The sequence below is a fragment of the Mugil cephalus genome, chromosome 18 (assembly GCF_022458985.1).
Source record: "Mugil cephalus isolate CIBA_MC_2020 chromosome 18, CIBA_Mcephalus_1.1, whole genome shotgun sequence".
NCBI classification, from domain to species: Eukaryota; Metazoa; Chordata; class Actinopteri; order Mugiliformes; family Mugilidae; genus Mugil; species Mugil cephalus.
The window spans coordinates 6,079,631-6,098,510 of NC_061787.1; the positions used below are offsets into that span (position 1 = coordinate 6,079,631).

At 41.2% G+C, this 18,880-nt stretch overlaps 1 protein-coding gene across 2 annotated transcripts in view; it reads left to right on the top strand.

The window, feature by feature from the left end:
* Positions 1–804: 804 nt before the first annotated feature.
* Positions 805–18,880, top strand: part of arfgef1 (ADP-ribosylation factor guanine nucleotide-exchange factor 1 (brefeldin A-inhibited)) — a 61,758-nt gene continuing 43,682 nt past the window's right edge. For both annotated transcript variants that reach the window (XM_047568079.1, XM_047568080.1), the window contains exon 1: positions 805–1,173. In XM_047568079.1, coding sequence (XP_047424035.1) covers positions 1,050–1,173 — 124 coding nt within the window. In that variant the 5' untranslated portion in view covers positions 805–1,049. The remainder of the gene's footprint in view (positions 1,174–18,880) is intronic.

The window sequence follows — 18,880 nt, forward strand, 5'->3', positions numbered from 1 at the left end:
GACATATAAAAAAATTACTTGAATAATTGGCATTATTAGCAGAAGTAATATTGACATTAGTAGTAGTAGCAGCAGCAGTGTTTTAAATAATATGGATAATGGCAAAAAATAAATAAATAAAAAATGAAAGTGTATTTACATCTGTTATATACCAAGACTGACAATAAATAAATCTATAAATAAAGGCACGCAACTGACACCTGCTGTCACTCCTGAACTGATTTAACACGTGAACTAACTCTGAAATCAGAGTCATTATATTTTAAAAAAAATAAATTTGAATTTACACAAACAGATATTTACATCTAATATTTCACCTGTCAATCACATATACGAAAAAAAATGTCAAACTTAAATTCTCATGGATATAGTACCTTTAATTTTACTGGAAGAGGATAATAATAATGATAATAATAATAATATAATAGGCATGTTTTCCATACTACATACACACAAATTGGAAAAATGTGTCTTATTCTGCCGGTCCTCTGCAAACACACATATGCTGATGGTCTTCTTATTTGTTTATTTAATATATACATATTTTTTAATATGAAAGCCTGTACTGATATTATTTGATATTATTAACTTTATTTTGTATATTTTTTCCTATTCATGAGATAAAAATTGAAGAAGTTTGTCATGTGCATGTACCAAGTCTTTGAAAAGCGAAATAAAAACTTGAATTAAATAATGATAATAATAATAATAAAAGAGTGCATAACCTCCTCCTCCCTGAATAGGAGCTCACCCCTCCCTCCCTCCCCCCTCTCCGCCTCACTGCGGCCGTTCCCCAACGTACGTGACGTCGTTTCCTCTCTCCAACATGGCGCAGGAGGCAGGTCGTTAATGGCAATCTGAGGGATTTACCCCACCTTCCGTGTTTACTTATGTTCGTCTGACAGGGGCTCTGCGGCTGACATTTGTGAAGGAATACATCTCCATTCGAGGCGGCTGCAGACCCCCTCCCAATCCCCCCCCCGTCCCCATCCCATCCCCACCCCCCTTTTTGGGACCGGGCAACACCTCGCTCCAGATTGCGGTGCGACATGTTTGAGGGCAAAAAGACGAAAAACATGTTCCTCACACGAGCTTTGGAAAAGATCCTGGCCGACAAGGAGGTGAAGAAGGCGCACCACTCACAACTGCGCAAAGCCTGCGAGGTGGCACTGGGTAAGTTGCGTTTGTTTTGGGGCTTCACGTTGCTCCCGTGTTGTTGCACTCATTGATTTCGACACGTCACGCAGCCTTTCACTTCCTAACCGGTTATCCTGCAACAAATGTCGCAGTGTTTTTGGGCTGAGGCATGGCCATTTTTTTTAAAAAAAAGCCTAACCTGCATTTCGACATGTTAAATTGACGTGGCACTGGCTCCGTGGAAACGATTCCGTATGAAACGCGGAAATGGTGCAGGAGGGTGGGTGTATGTTTGCGAGGCTGAGGCGATGCTGCGAAAACTAGCGGCGATATCGTGAGCAGGCCGGACATCGTAAGGCAAAACAAAGTTGTCAAAGGCCGTGTCCCGCTTTGGCATCAACGCAACACACGTCTGCACAAGTGACATTTGCTAAGAGTCAAATAAATTCGTCTGAAAGAGCTTGTTTTTTACGCGTTTGAGGACACAAAGGTGACATGTTTGCGTCTCTTCCTGGTACACACTAGCCGTGTCAGGTCAGCTCATGGGGAGTGTTAAAGATATCCCGTCGGCTTTTTTAATTACATCTATAATTCATTGACCAGTTTAATAACTTTCTGTTGCATCGTAAAACTAGACGATAAGTCGGATTAGTAACAATCAGGAGGTGACAGTTGTCAGCTGCACCTTTTGTGCTAGTACTTTGTCAGATGTAGGAAATAACCGGATGATTTCCGGTCATTAGTAAAATAAAGTCACACTCGAAACACTCATCATACAGAATGAACGCACCAAAGAAAACGAATAAACGCCAGATTGATAAAACCTTGTATATTTTGTTAAATAGTCATTATATATGTAATTATTAGCTCTTAAAATCATCACATCAGCTGCTGACATGTTAGCTACTCTCTTATTTTGAAATAAAAGTCACTCCCAATCCGTTTTCCGTTCAACTACAGGTGTTAGCTTTATGAAAGTGTTTGTTAGCAGGTGTATTTTCCCGAAACGTCTCTGCAGGGCTGACTATTAATAACAAATGTGATATTTAAAACTATTTCATTAAAGGAGAAATTTACATGTGCTCACAGCACACAGTGAATTGCCCTTTTTAGCCCCATAATGATAATTATGAAGCCAGGCTTTTTTTTTTTTAATCTGTTCTGTGGCTTGGAACAAGCTAGGGGGGTAATATGACACTGCCTGAGTAACAATGAGTCCATGTTGTGGAGCAGCCAGACATCCTACCTGCCCCAACAGTGCTGCCTTTATTGACACTGCAAGGGTTTTGCAATGGCTTCGAAGACTAAACTGCTTTTGTCTGGGCTTGCGCTGGTGTTTATTGTACAGCCAAGCCACCCACGCAAATTATATATTCCTTATTGTCAATAGAGCCACAGAAAGAACTGAGCAGCACGCTAAAGGTTAGTCCTCACTGAACGTCAGAGCTTCTTAGCATGGGTTTACAAGTAAAATACAGAATTTGTATGGCGCTTTTTCCCTCTAATCTGTGCACTGAATTCCAGGGAACTGGAGTTTAAGGGCTGGAGTCCATAATTTGCGGGTGACTTCACGATACGTATCACGATACTTGATACACGATACGATACATTATTGCGATGTTATGATATATGTTGCGATATTCTAAGTTTTACTGAGAAACTTTAAATGTAGCTTAAAATACAAGTATTTATTCTCCATTTTGCATAGTCTGCACAAACACAAAATCCTATTTTAGTGTGTGCTTTCACATCAGAAAACACTATTAGTCTACACTTTTAATATTAAATGTAATCATAATAGTAGTCTGTGATTGAACACCGTCGTGGAGCTCAGCTATACACAAAATCTACAAAAATGAGAATCTCTGAAGTGAGCGTAGCTGTGCCACAGTTGTAGTGCACATCAAAAACGACTGGGTGACCCAGTATACTGAGTGACTTACATAATCCCTTCTATCTCACGGGGCTCCGAGACATCTCCGAGACAGTGCCTGTGCCAGAGTTTTACATCGCCTCAGTTTAAATCGAGTCATCGTTTAACATTTCCTATCTGCGACGCGAGGTATCGGCCAAAAAATGATCCCTGCCAGGCTTCTTTTGCGAGACCTAGCTCCCAAATTGACCTTTTTCTCCCGGATTACCAAAATGTCAGCAGTTTCCTCCCCCCAAAACTACACCGTTTTAGTATCTCACACGCTCCAAACTGCAGCAATATCAGGGTCCTATTATCTTTGGATCACACAGTCGGCTTCCTTTTGAGAGGAGCTGTCTGATGGCAAGGAACAGAAAGAGCGTAAGAGTGACAGTTAACTCAAAATATCAAAGGCCCTCGGGCTGTATCTGCCCACTGCCTCTTTGAAGAGGGCGTAGGCTTTGGTTCATTGTCGTCTAGTTGCTAGTTTCATGCTGGTTGTGGATGGTTTCGCTGCTCATAAACCCAACCTGCCCTCTCTGATTTGAGAAGTGGCGAAGAAACTCAAACTGACTCAAACTGTGAATGTGGTAGACCTAATTGAGAGGCTAAGAGGAGGTAGAGCTTGTTTCCAGGCTAGCTAGTCCCGCTGAGCTCAGTGTTCATTATCTTTCCCCTTAGGGGTTGTAAGATCTGAGGCTCGGTGGCAGAGGTCACAGCAACCTGGAAACCTGTTGTATTCTTGGCGCCTCCCTTCTTCTTCTTCTTTTTGTTTTTTTTGTTATTTGCACATGTATATTGTCTTCACATGCTGGAGGCAGCCACTGGGAAGAGACTATTGCTATTTTTAAAGCCTTAACTCAATACCTGTGGGTGTATTGTGGAGATGCAGCTAATGCTTTCATACACTGCTGAAACCTATTAACTTATTTTCTTTCATCTATACTGTTTTTTATTTATTACTAAGTACCTTTATTCTGTAGTTACTTATGGGAACATAATTTTGTTCCATCTCCTTCTTTGTGGCTGCAAATGCAAAATAATAATCCTTGAATCCTTGATACTCTTATGGATCTAAGTAGGGGTGGGAAAAAACATCGATAGGGCAATATATTATGATATTTTTTAGATTTTTTTTTTCCATTTTGAAAGTCTGTCAATTTTAAAAGAAAAAGTCATGTTTTGGGCCTGTATATCCGTGAACGACTTAGGTGCAATAAATTGAAATTGAATCATTGGAATTGGAATCAGTGAATTGGATTAATGAATGAATCAATGAGTTATCATCTGATGTACACATATACATCTTGTATTTTAAGCTGCATTTAAAATTTCTCAGTGAACTAGGTAGAACATTGCAATATATCGCAATATCATAATATCGCAATAATGTATCGTATCGTGACTAAAGTATCGTATCGTGAAGTCCTTGCTGATACCCACCCCTAGTTCTAAGTAGCATTATTCTTCAATATATAAACCAAAAGGAAACAACTGTGCTCTCAAAGTTTGCTAGATTGTCTTCATTGGGAATATGTTTATGTCAGCGGTTTCACTCTGAGCACCTATGCTGAGGAGACTACTCTCTTCTGGGTTCGATACTTCTATAGATCAGAGACGAGTGAATTTTATGCAAGAGCGGTTGTGTTTTGTGCAGGGGAGGGGGGGTTATTGTTGTGAGCTGTCCCGTAACCTTGCTTTCTCCGAAGTTAGCGCCCGTGGTGTGATCCTGAACGTATTTGCAGAGAATGAGGTGCTTGTAAGAAAGCAAATTTCAAATAAACCAGGCGCCAGGAACTAGATCAACATGTTCTTGGCACGCTGTGATGGTGGTGATTTATTAGACTTTATTTTTTTTAAATATCCAAAGCAGATGTCCAGTTCTCTTATAAAAATGTGGATGTCTATTGTGTGTTTTGTTATCGTTCCCTCACCTTAATTCAGAAAATCTGGACAATATGTTCTGTACTAAGACGTTTCAAAGATAACAGCAGGTTTTTGTAAGCATTCCTGATGAAAAAGATGCAGGTGCACATTATCATCAACAACTATTTAATTAATTTATAGTCAAACATGCATCATATTCTGTACATAGAAGTTTAGCCTCGACTGAACAACAATGCTTGAAATGTTCAGTCGATGCAACATTTGTAGCACAAATTATTTTCTTATCAAAAGGACCTTGTATAAAAGCCGCACACATGCAAAATCAACAAGAGCCTTTTCCTTTGCACTGAACCCAAGGCCACCGTGTGCACGGGCGGCTTTTTAGAGCTGGCAGGGAACCCAACCGCACAAACGCACCTCTGATCATTAAGAAACACATGCTCGCTCATGATAAGCTGCACCTTAGCTACCGTGCGCTTACCCACAGTAACCACCGAGTTATAAATTATTTTGTTGGCACTGCCTTCCCAAAATTTGCAATACAGTCAGTCGCTAAGGGTTCCTGTCAGGTTATGTACCTCACATATTGTATAAGCTTCACTTGTTTGTGTACTTGACAACCTCTTACCTGTGTCTTTCATATTCCTGACATAAATGTGGCAACCCAGATGTTGCAGTCAGGCAGTTTCTGTTTGATTTACAAGCAGCAAAGGCGCACCAGGCAACCGTCTGATGAAACTGGCAGCCATTGTTGTGGACGAGGAAGAGTAAAGGGAGGGAAGAGAGAGTCTTTCTCACTTTTATTCGTCAGGCTGTTGTAAATGTCAATGGAACCAAATGAGTTGTGTTGGGCGCTGTACCACTGTTTAAGTCGAACATGAATCTGATGTACACGTGTGGAATTTAGTTTAATGTCAGTTGGTTGGATAAATTCCTTCTTTGCAATAATCCATATTTATGCTGATATTTTCTTTTCATATACTTTTACATATTTCTTTATGTATTTATTGGACTCCGCCATGTGCAAGAATTTCCCCAGATTCAATGTTATTACACAGCAACAACTCGGAACACATGTTCACTTACACTTGTACGTATTTTTATATATATATTTTTTTTTTCCATTGATGCATGTATTCCTTTTGTAACTGCCTTTATGTTCTTATTGCACACATTGCTCTTTGTTCTGATTCTGATAAACTTGTGCGTCTACACTTGGTCCCAAAGCAGAGCTGCAGACAGGTTTGTAAAAAGGATCCCTCATTGTGAAATAGACACACTCTTGCCGGTGTTGGACCATCTATGAGTATCTGTCACCCTGAGGGCGCTAGCATCATTTCGGCATGTTGAATGTCACTCACAGAAATCACTGTGATTGCCTGATCAGCTTAATTAACCAGTGCACGTTTCCCCTTATGAATGAGGAATACGGACTACTGCCACCTGCTGGTGTGGAGGGTTATTGTCTTTCAGGTGGGACCGGAATGTGGTCTTGTGAGACGTTCGACCTGTTTTTCCTGTTGTTCTCTGATGTCGGGTTGCTTTTTTAGGCCTTTAGTACTGCAGCTAAGAGTTAAATATTTTACATGGATTCATTTTTATATTAATATTGGGGCATGACAGAAGATGAGCACCACCAGACTCTCTGGGAATCTTTAGAAACAATCTAAGGAAAATCTAAGGAAAACTATTTTGAAATTGAAATATGTCTAATTAACTGATATTGAATTGAATCAGGCCTTGGGCTTGTGAATCAGAATTGAATCAGACCAACAGTTGTAGGCCCTAGGATTATTTTTAAAAGACTAAAATACAAAATGGAACAAGGTGTCCCAACCTGGCTTTCAAATGTGCAGTACAGTAAATGCGTTGAGAAATTGTTCCACAATCAAGTCTTTTGCTCCATCGCCCTGAAGCAAATGGTGAAGATAGAGGCTGCATGCCTGGTTTCTGTCTAACCCCCCCACCAGACTAAGTGCAGACACTTAAGCTGCTTGTAAACCCAAAGGTTGACTGGTATTGAGATAATGAGCGAACGAGTAGTCATCATGGCGGGGGACAGTCCTCGCTCTGAAAGCATAAATAATCCTTTTATCTATACTGTGGAGGCTGTTTAGACTTTAGTAAGAAGAGTCTGGGGTTTTCTTCCCTGCGCACTTCTTAATTTATTTTCTTACACCGATACCTCCATACATAATGCATTATTTCTCCCTCCCCACTGGGTGCCTCCTTCAGTCCCGGGACAGGTGATAAATTAATTATACCTCAAACAGATGAAGGGAATGAAGAGAAACTTTTTTTTTTTCTCTGCCTTGCTTTCAGTTTCTGTTTCATCTTGTGCCCTTTTTTTTATTTGTAATGATAGATGATGTGTATTCAGATTGACCTCAGGAAATTTGGTATTAATAATTAATAATTGCAATGTAATATACATTATAATTATTGAGGGAGAGGGAGTCAGAGATAAACCTAAGGGCTGTGAGTAAGAGAAAATAGGAACTTAATACTGAAAATATCACATGAGTCAGTATTTTACATCTTCTACCAGGTATATAACTGGTGCAGTATCTGTATTTATGGACGCTTGAAATAGTTCAGCATTTGACATTATTTCCAACAGACGATTATTAAGCTTTGACGGAGACTTTCAGGAAACAACCATGACGAGTCATTTCCAATGTACTGATGTGACTGATGGCATAAAATGTTTATGTACTTTTAGCTATTGATGAATAAGAAAAAAAAAAAAAGTTGCGCACAGACTACAGTTATTACGGTAGCCGGTCGCACTGCTATTGTCATTACAGACATAGCAATTTAAATATGTTTAAATATGAATAAATATGTCAAAATAAATCAATTGTCCCTGTTTCATCTTGATAAACTTTCCTTCTTTTCTTTTTTTTTTTTATCTCCAATGCATAAATGTCTCCGTTTCCATTCCAACAGTCAGTGCTAACACGGGGCCATGCAAACCAGTTTTACTACTAATGTGGGATTATTCTACAATATTTACTCATCATCACAGTGAAATAGTCCATCCTTAGTCAATCTGCTGCATTAATTCCTCTCTGAACCAGTAGAAAATGCTGTGAACACGTGATTATGCATCAAAAAAAAATATACCGTCAGAATTATGATGAATACATTTGTGGTCATACCGCCCAAACGCACACCCTACAACACAGCTATTCTCTCCATGTTTTTCTCCGGCCCACTCTGTATATTTTACTGTTCCTCTCAGAGCATCCCATGGGGAAACCTGTCCACTAGGCACGGATCCTGCAAACATGGGGTTATATAGTAAAGTGACATGAAAAAAAAGAAAAGAAAAAAGCCTGGAGTTGCATTTCAGGCCATTTAGGATCAATGTTTTCTGTGGGTGAGAGATGCTCCTTTTAGCGAGCACTTTGCGCACTGTCTGTATTTCACACACAATTAGCTCAATACCACAATAAAGGAAAGGGGGGGGAAACCCGGAAGCATAATGTGAACTCTTTAAAGGGACGTTTACTGTCAGGATTCACAGGTCTGTTCCAGTTGATAGCACATAACAGAAGTATCTGTCCATGAATCGACTTCCTCCTTTGCAGTGTATTATATTATATTGTTGGTGCGAGTACAAAATGGTCCAATCTTCCCCCCTTTATTTTTATATCAGGTTTGATGCACCTTTTATATACGTATACAGACGTGTGTCTTTATTTTCCTGTGCCTTTTTATCTGACTGTCTGAACGGCCACACAAGAGTCCTCGTGTGTGTGTTTGTGCAAAAATGGCAAGTAAAGTTCTTGATCATCCTCCCCTGAAACACTGACGCATAATTTTATCAGGTATTACTGTAGCGTAGAGAATTTCTGTTTCAGTTCAGTTTCAAAAGCTCTGAATGTGAAGAACTGATTTGCTATTTATCTCCGGCCTGTGCAGCACCGTTCGTCCGCCATGATGATGATGATAATAATAATAATAATAATAATAGCAGCCCCATAACATTAGAGCGGAAAAGTGCCAAATCATGCATCCGCAGTGGAATTATTAAAGATGAATTCATTTGAGTGAGGACGCTAATAGCCGAGTAATGGAGGCCTCGCGGAGGCAGAGAGCTTTGTGACTTTTTTTGGGCCGGAAAATGAGAGCCTTGATTCAGCCATGGGAGTGAGACTAGTGATTAGACGAGGGCTAATGCGAATGCGGGTGAGGGGGTTGGTGGCACACACACACACACACACACACACACACACAAAGTATACATACGGGCAAGCACACACACACACACACACATGGTCACGTGGGATTAGGTAGCCCAGACAACCCTCTGAAAGTGTTTCCTTCTTCCATACCAAATGTAATTACTGCCGCGCAACCTTTCCTTTCATCCTGGACAATAGTAATGTCAGAGGTCTGATTTTTCTCAGGCCCTACTCGGTGGTCCCAGCTGCCCCGTGTTTATCTGGTGGAGGGTGGACACCTACGCACTAGTTGATCCTCTTGATTAGTCAAACTTTCTGGATTGGTGTGGTGTTCGTTATTGTGTCTTATTGCAAAACGCTGTCGCTTGATTAATGAATGTGCTGCAGATGTAATCGTGCTTTAGATAAAAAAAGAGGTCATTGTTGGACTTTGAACGGAGATAAAAACTTTTTTTATATCGCACGCAGTCGTAAAGCCACGACTAATATTCATTGGAGTCATAAAGGTCCTTGTCACCTCCCTCAGTTTATTTCTCTTGTCCTACTTTCTCTTTGCGTATCAGAGTTAGAGTGTGTGTGTGTGGCCACGCGCTCAACGTGACCACCAGGGTTTCGAGGTAAAAGCAATCGGGCGCTGAATTGAATTTAGCTCGTCGCTGCGTACGGTGCGGTTCGTGCCAACCGCGGGATCCGTGCCAGATGCAGATGGGCTCTTTGAAATGGAAATGGTACCGCAGGAGACGAGACGCCCTTTCTCAGTCTCCGGCTCCTCTCTCAGGTGTTGGAAACGGAGTCAGAGAAGGACCTCTACCGTCTCGCCTTCTCGTTTGGTTGTTTCTGTGGCATTAAACCTTGTAATATTGGGAACACGTGCTTATATTGCAGAGCTGACGACGGACGGGTTCGTGAAGCTGGTTTTCTCTGGATGCCGGCCTCGTCCTTGTCTCTGCTCGCTCTGTGCCTGAACCCAGCGTCCCCTCCCAGCGAGCTGTTTTTTTTTTTTTCTCGCTGCCGGTCTTGTGACGTAGTGCAGAGCATCTCCAGAGGGCTGTCTGTTTATCTCCTCCCTCCCTCCCTCCCTCCCTCCCACCCTCCCACCAGTGTAGCAGCAGCCTTGTGCAGGCTCGGCCGTGTTGTAATTGATGAAATGTTGGCGCTGCCCTCGTGAGATTTTTTTTTTTTTGAGGTGGGCGTGTATGAGTGTTGTCTGATCTAGATTCTTGTTGGCAGAATGTCTTCTTATTGAATTAGTCTTGATCCAACAGCTTTAGTCAGCAAAAATATTAGCTAAAGGTGAGTGCGGACTCCCAGACCTGTCATTGCATGGCGCTACCTGTTGTACACACTGTCTGCTCTTTTAATTGCTCTCCAGATGGTTTCACAACCTTCACATTAACAGTTCACAAGAGTTTATACTGGTTGAGAGAGGAATTAATGCAGTAGATTGACTAAGGATGGACTATTTTACCAATATAATAGTAATATTGTAGCATAATTCCACACAGGTTTGCATGGTCCTGTGTTAGCGCTGCATGATAATGTGGGAATCCAGGGACATTCACAACGCAGAGATATAAAATATTTTTTTTCTTTTTAGCAAGATGAAATTAAGAAATGGGGATAATTACGGTTTAATTTACTTTGACATATTTATCCATATTTAAACTGCTGTGTCTATAATGTCATTAGCAGCGTGACCGGCTACCATAATAACTGTAGTGTGCGTGCAATGTTTTTTTTCTCATTCATAAAAAAAATAAATTTGGGGACGGCTGTAGTCGGGGGACTGTAGACGATCCACGGATGGGCACTTTCCCCAGAAATCGGGGACGTCTGGTTACCCTAAAAAAACAAAAACAAAACTGACGCGGCACCATTTTACTAACCAAGAAGGTATTTCTCACTTACAGCTTTACAAAATAACTGCAGGGATGTCTGAGCAAATAAGGAGCAGCTGGTTAGTGTAAATGAAGTGCCCACACTGACTACATGCATCAACGAGCAGTACAAGCAGAACCCCCTTGGGTTGAAATAATGATCTCTGAGCAGCGTTTTGCAGAAGTGCTGCACCTCCAGTGGGCTCCAGCTGAACTTCAGTGTTTCTTTATGCTTGTAATTAATACAAATCGTCTCGAAACTTTCTTCTGCCTCAAGTCCGCAAAGGCATTTCCGTCTCCGTAGGTGAGAGAGATTTTTGTAAAAAATAAATAAATAAATAAAAAAGTACATCTTACCACTATCATGGCATCATATTATTTATTTTTAATGTACCTAAGGGTGGGGGATATGACGATATTTAATCGTGAAGGATAACAACGTGAAGAAAACGATCTGTCAAACTGCAGAGATCGTGGGATCGTCTAGGGCACATTCTATAAATTGCATTTCCATGCTGATGCACAGTCGCACTAGACGTATTACGTCGTCAACCTGACCGACCAATCATAGCAAATTACGGGCAGCGACGCGCTTTCTTACCCGCCTCCTTGTTGTATGTGTGTAGCAGTAGCTGCATGGCTGAAAGCCAAACGGAGTTCGACACTAAAAAAACATTCCACTTCCATTATATGGAACTGGTTTGGATTCTCCTCAACTGATGAAGCGCAGGCAAATGTTCTGTGCACAGTTTGAACAGGTTCGTCCGGACCTGTTCCGTACAGTCATTCGAAGAGGAAGCATCCCAAATGCAGGCAAAACTGCGACTATTTAAAATAAAATCTGTTAAGAAAGGTTCTTTGGACTAAATTGTCTGTTTTTCATTTTTGATTTTAAGCTCGTGATTTTAAAATCGTGATTTTATTTAAAAAAAATCGTGATATTTTTGCCCACCCCTAAATGTACCTCTTAGTTGCTGATTATACAGTTTTCATTTTGAGTAGCTGCACATTCACAGCCACGATGAAGGAGTCACAAAAAGCTAAGCTAGCTGGAAGAGCAGGACAATTTCAGGGTTTACTGAGCCACAAACATGTGCATTGAAATTCCAAACAGACCTCTTTCTTTTCTGCCTTTTACACCAAGGCAGCTTTTACCCCAGTTCCACTCCAGGACCACACGTCTAGAAACGAGAACCAGGTTATAATTACCAGTAACACCAGCTAAAACAACACTAAAAATAAAGCTGGTGTGTCATTTAGTCTGCATTATCCAAAGGAAAATAGAACGTAGTCAGGAGACATACACAGATACGTACAATGATGAAATAACTCAGCTCTGTAGTGGCACGTTAACCTGTGGTTGAGGTCAGTTTTGCAAGTTAAATGAATTTGGACGAAAAGGGAGAATGAACCTAACTTCATTTTGCATCGCCTTCCATCTGCTGCTACCTAATTTTGTTCCTTCCTGTCATCATGTTAAGTCTGTTAGAGGTTGTTGAAGCTTGATAGTCGGATGAAAAGTAACTCGGTGTTCTGTTTCACAACACACATGTGAGACGGGCAGAGAACTTGCGGTTCCAGTGTTAATGGTTTCTGGTGAGTTGTCGTCCCTGTGGCGGTCGCTCCCAGCGCGATGCTGCGCCGCTGCTGGCTGAGGAATGCTTTGTCACAGCACTCGGGGCAGGGTGGTGCCCGGGAAGACGGAGAGACTCTTAGTTAGTCTGCAGGCTGCTCTTGGCTGCAGTGGGAGAAGGAGGTTGTTTTGTCATTCTACCTCAACCACCGGTGAAAGCTGCCGTAATGCTCGTATGCCCTAACGAGTTGAAGTCGTAGCTCTACTCGGTGTTGCACATACACTATAGCTGGTATAGTGTTTATTTATTCAGTGAAGGGATGATGAATATTCATGCACATCTTTTATCCACACAGTTAACACTAATTCAGACACATATTGAGCGTTTGGGGTGTTAACAGAAATGCTCAGTGGCACACAAATTCAGTAGTACTACTACTACTACTACTGCTGCTGCTAAATTGGACTGCCAGTCTAGACAGAGATTTTCCTCCAGCTATTCTAGGGTTTTGAACTTGTAACCCCGCCACAATCCTGCTTCCAACCTTTGGCTCATGGTTCCCAAATCCTTCCTTTGCTGATTCCCCAGCCTTATCTGTTATACGTGCATATTTGCATCCTAAGAGGCTGACTACACCATTGTGCCGTTGATATCTAAGCCGCTATCAGCTTTTGCCGTGGCTCGGTGTAAGTGTGATTGAAGGGGAACGCTGATAAGACCCTTTGAAACACATATTATGATATAAAGCGGTGCAGAAACCTGCCTCAGTCGACGTCAGCGCTTGAGCGCGATGCTGCCGTCTTACCTCTCAAGATCATTCTTATCCCAGCATCTGAGTCGGACACCTGAAGCCGCGAGATTGTTGCTGCCGTTATCTCTCGGATTTCAGCAGTGCTTAACATACTGTTACTGCCAGTGTACACTACTAACCACACAAGGATCATACATTCTCACGATTCTTTCCACTAGGGTGCAACATTTTAGCCGTGCTCCGAAACGCCGGCCGTGCTGGCATTTGGTTGTTTTGCGTGAGTTTACTTCAGGCCGAGGCGCTGAAACCTGTTCCTTGCTGTTACCTCATGTATTTTTCACAGACGGTCGTGTCGCGTTGGTCTCATGTGTCAGACGCAGATTATTAAGTTTGCTTTAACAAGAGTGCCACGAAGGCTGTGATGTGCAGGGATATTTCCGCACTGGACCCAGGTACAAGTATATTTCACAGTTAGATCATGTTGTAATTAGGGATGACCATTGATACGATTTTATTGAAATCAGAAAAAGTAGGCGTTCATGGTGTCATGTAACAGAAATTTCATAGAGTTTCTAAACAAGATATAAGAGCTTGTGTAAGTAAACAAATAGGAAATTGGTCACTGGATCCTCACTAGCTTTTCTCTGCTGAGACTTGGCGGCAGCTGCACCGGAGATTGTCGAACACATGGCGCAGTTGGTATTTAACGCCGTGTGTCGTCGACAAATGCTTCAGCGTGTTGGTGGTGCTGCCGCCCTTGCTTGGAATTACTGTTACGGTCCCTTCTGGTGAAGTGGAGCCACCCTTTCGAGCGTTTCGGCCTCTCCGCCGTCGCGTGATGTGAATGACAAAAAGAAATCGATGAGCATGAAGGCTAATGATTGAACCAGTTGGAACTGGTTTTCTAAGCCCATCCCTCATTGTAATGGTTGGTAACACTGCATCTTGCATGGTTGTCATGGTACATTGATACACTGGTCATAGTGGGTGTCTAAGTAACATGCACATGAATGAATGCCAGGTCCAAAAATTTCCCAGCAGAATTATCAGAAGATGGTTTAAATGTCATTTACTTCTCCTGTCAGTGGTTGTGTAGGAGTGTGTGCATACAATTGCTGCAGTTGCAAAGATACTGAATTTCTGTATTTCCCCATCAGGAAGCTGTTAATATTGTAGGTGCTACAGTGGACTTTTGACTGTGGAGGAAGTAACTGCCCTAAAATGTGTGTGTCCCGTTAGCCATTCATTAATGTCCATTTTGCACCATTTCTAGCACTCAGAAGTCTCCCTCCACACACTTTTGGCTTTATATTGGATTGGAGATTGCAGTCGCTCCAGAGCTCCAAGAGAAATGATTAGCCAGCTTTTGACTGACCTTCTCCCTAGCTTAGAGGCAGCTTTGTCAGGGTGGGGGGGCACTTATTAGATGACAACCTCAGGGTGTATGGGCTCACAGTAAAGTGTCTGGGCAGACTTTGAGGGAGAGTGGAGCAGTAAGCTGGTCTTTTCAGATCCCATTGCTCAGTTCAAGTACTGGCAGTTCATCTTCAGAAGTAGACCCATGTAGTAATAAAAAGGGAAAAAAAAAAGATTTCTACCCTCTCTCTATGGGATGAAAGGATGTAGGCCCAAAATGTCTGTCTCCAAGGAAGAGCTTGACTGACATTAAATCCCACTGAGTGTCTTCTCCTGTTACGATCTGGGTCAAAGTCAGGGAAAGATCAAAAATGGTTGAGGCTACGTGAGATTCTCAGAGGCTTCGGGTCGAGGTCTGGTCAGGGCTGTAGCTCACAGTAGAACAGGGACGCACCGTCTGTTACACTTTGTCCATGAATCAGGTGTTTGATATATCACTATCCCACTGGGCTTTGACAAGGGCTTCCTACAAGTTAGTATGTGCAGCTTGTAATCATTGTCCTTGTCTCACCAAAAGCATCATAATTAAACTGGTAGTACAACAACATCAAGCCTGTAATCCAGAACTAAGTTCCGAGCTGTGGCAACAATGCCGACCCTAGCGGAGCTGCGATTGGTCCGCTTGATTGTTGCATATTTCCGCTTTAGTATTTCCAACTGCTTCTCCATGTCCACCATTATTGAATTGATTGTTTTGGATCAATAAAGACGGAACGCATCGAGGAAAGGTTAACTAATGAGGTTCAGAGATACAAACATTTGTACGACTTGACTTTGGTGAAATTTTGGCCAAAGTTTCTGTCACCTTTGCTGAAAGAGAAGCAGGAAGTAGAAGAAAGACACAGAGCCAGACTGAAGGAGCACAAGTATAAATGGTTCGCACCTGCAAAGGTTGTGGCGTCTAGGTCCTGCAGTGCTCTAAAAGCACCTTTAGGATTTAAAAAAATAAATAAATAAATAAATAAGTAACAGTGATTTCAGTACAAGATACGTAGTTTTAAGGCTAATGTTGAGTAGGTTAAGACAAGTTGATTGAAGTTTTTGACACTTCAGCCTTTATTCACAAGGGATTAGTGTAACCTGAACGTCTTTTAACACACTTATACACTTTGACAGCTTAAGTTAGGGTTACGATGGGATGTCATGAGACTGTTTTGATCCTGGGGCAGAATTTAAGAACTACCAGTCAGTATTTAAATCAACTTCACCTTTACTTATGTGATGAACACAATAATACATCAGCTTGATAAAATCCAGCAAATCAAACTACGCTGCCAAGCACGTCATCCATCTCATCATCCTTCATGATTTCGTTCCTCTCATGGTTCTCATGGAGCTCGCTTTCTTCTGTGATTGGGTCTCTATGCTGTGCAGCAACATCTTGACTCTGGACCCACACAGCACCACCTTAAGCATTGTTGAGTGGAAAAAGGCAGAAAAAAGCTCAGACAACATAAAAATAAACGACATAAAAACTCGTCTCCAGAGATGCAGATTCGTACTGGATTTGTATCATCACTGGACCTCTGGGTTAGGAGAAAGAGATTGCAGAAATAGATCCACAAAGACAAATTACCAGAGGAGCCCAGGCAAAACTAGTCCTGTGAAAAGGGGCTTTAGTTTTCCTGAAAAAATAATCAAATAGGACAATAGATATTTTTCATGGTAGATTTACTAACATTAAGGATGGTTCATTTCCTTTCATGGTGCTTTTTGACCAACTGAGCTCACGAATGCAGTTCTCAGCAAAAACTGATTTGTTTTAGAACCAAACATATCAGCTGGAACACGATGTCAAGATGTGGTTAATACCCAAATATGAACCATTATGATACTGGCGTCAATAAGAACCAAATGAAAAGAGGTCTTGAATCAGTGCTGCTACCAAATGTTTTTGCTACAGAGCGATTGGCTCCTGAAACAGAAGTGGTGCACAAATGAAAACCGAAGCAGTTCCCCGTCTAAAAAGTCCAATAGCGTCGTAGCAAACCAACAGCTTGACCTTCTCCCAGCGGAAAGTCAACATCATTAACAGTGTGACATATCAGAATAGCTGCTGTGGAAAGGGAATACACAGGATGTGTGGACATTTTTACAATAAACATACCAAAGTTTGGGCTTCATAGTAGATTGTTGCTCAAGTTTCAGTTTCACATAGTTTTACGCGTTGACCTAGTAAAACAAACAAAAAAAAGTCCCTCAATAGGCACCATGGGTCTTTTTCATGTGGACTCATTAGAAGGAAGCGTTGTGATCCATTTGGCTTCATCTGCGTCACTGTCACTGTGTAACTGTGCTGAGGAGGTTTTAACCACTCCACTGAACTACTACTATCACTACCACTGCTGCTGCTGCTGCTGTTGTCACTGCTTTGATTTCACCAAAGCTCTGGGACAAACTGGGGCATAGAGAATGGAGTCTTCAAGGTCGGCTAGTAAGTAACAAAAGCTTGGCTGACTCTTCTGGGGTCATGAAAGTAATGAAACAAAGTGAAAAAATAAATAAACAAGGAATAATTAAATAGTGAAAAAACAAAACCAGAACAGGTGGATTAATAAGTAGACAAATAAATAAATCAAAAGCAAAACCTCTTCCTCATACTTGAAACGGGGTAGGAGGAAGTAAAAACTTATCAAGCCATACCCTTAAACTCCATTTAGACAAGCTAGTCAATACATTATTATTATTAACATATCAGTATATATAATAAAAGAGCTATAGTAACTTTAATTACACAGTATCAACAAAAATATATAAATATGAATAATAATTACAAAATCTTTGGTTGATTAGACATTTTTATATATTTTTTAAATTTTCCCCCCACAAATTTAAATTTCTTTAAGTCCACATTAACATGAATCCAACATATTGTAGTAAAGGGATAAGAGATGACTTAGTATTGGATGTAAAATGATTATAACAGTCTATATTTATAAATAGCACTATAAAACACATATAATAGGTGGTGGGTTCCTCAGGCCAAGGACCCTGAAAAACACTGAAGACCCCTGAACTAAAGAAACTATTATACTGTCGGTAATTTGTTAAAAAAAAATGAGACTGTTTAACTGAGAGGGTATAAGGGGGGAAATCCTGCACCTTTACATCTCCATCACCATCCGCCGTTGCTATGGTTTCGCCGTTCAAATCCTGGGGTGACAATTCCTCATCAACGCTCCTGGCGCACCGAGCCAATTATCTGACAGTTACTCACACAGTCAATCCCCGACCCTCCCATCAAACTGTCTGCCGGTGCGCCCGCCATCTCCCTTCCTTCTGGTTTGACTTACGTTTGCATAACAGCTGCAGTGAACACTGAGAGCGGAACAGCCTCGGGGTCAGCGGGCGCCTATCATTCGCGGCCGTTCCTGTAAAAGAGACCTTCAGAGTAATGCTGCGTCTTTTATATTCTGGGCTTTTAAAGCTAATTGACCAAAGGAAATTTTGATAATAACCCGAATAATAACATCTGGAGTCGGCTGTTTAACTGTGTAGCTTTTCCATGATTTATGTGGCTCTAAATTAAATCCCAGTCCCAGATTCATTGAGAAAAAAAGATCATCACTATTGCAGAACTAGTTGTAATTATGGCTAATGCATGTACAACGGGCTCAGAAAGCAGAACAGTTAACACAGTTAACACTTAAATTAAATTAAAAAATCAACTTCATTGTAAAATTTCACCCCTGCAGATGAATTAAAATGAGATGTTTTCAGTGTTGTACTCACAAACTATGTTCATAGCCAACGCGGATAAGTTGAAAACAATGTGACACGTTAATTGTCAGGGCCTCGTATCTCTCGGCACATCTGCTTCTCTCCATCTGTGGATTTGCATCTCCTACCTACCATTCTTGTTTTACGCGACGCCTCATAAAACTGAACGCATCAACTGTCAGCATAAGAACGGAGCATTCATTCAACATGAAATGCCGCCTCTCGTTATCAGTCATCTCAAATAACAATCGTCTCAGCTGCTAGAAATGATATATTTTTTAATACCTATATTTTTAATTCCATCATCAGTTTGATCAACTGATACAGTGTTTGTTTGCTTCAAATCAAACCCCATCATTAAGTAATTATATAGCATGTATGGTAAAGTGTCTGTGCAGTAAAGTGTCTGTAAGTTC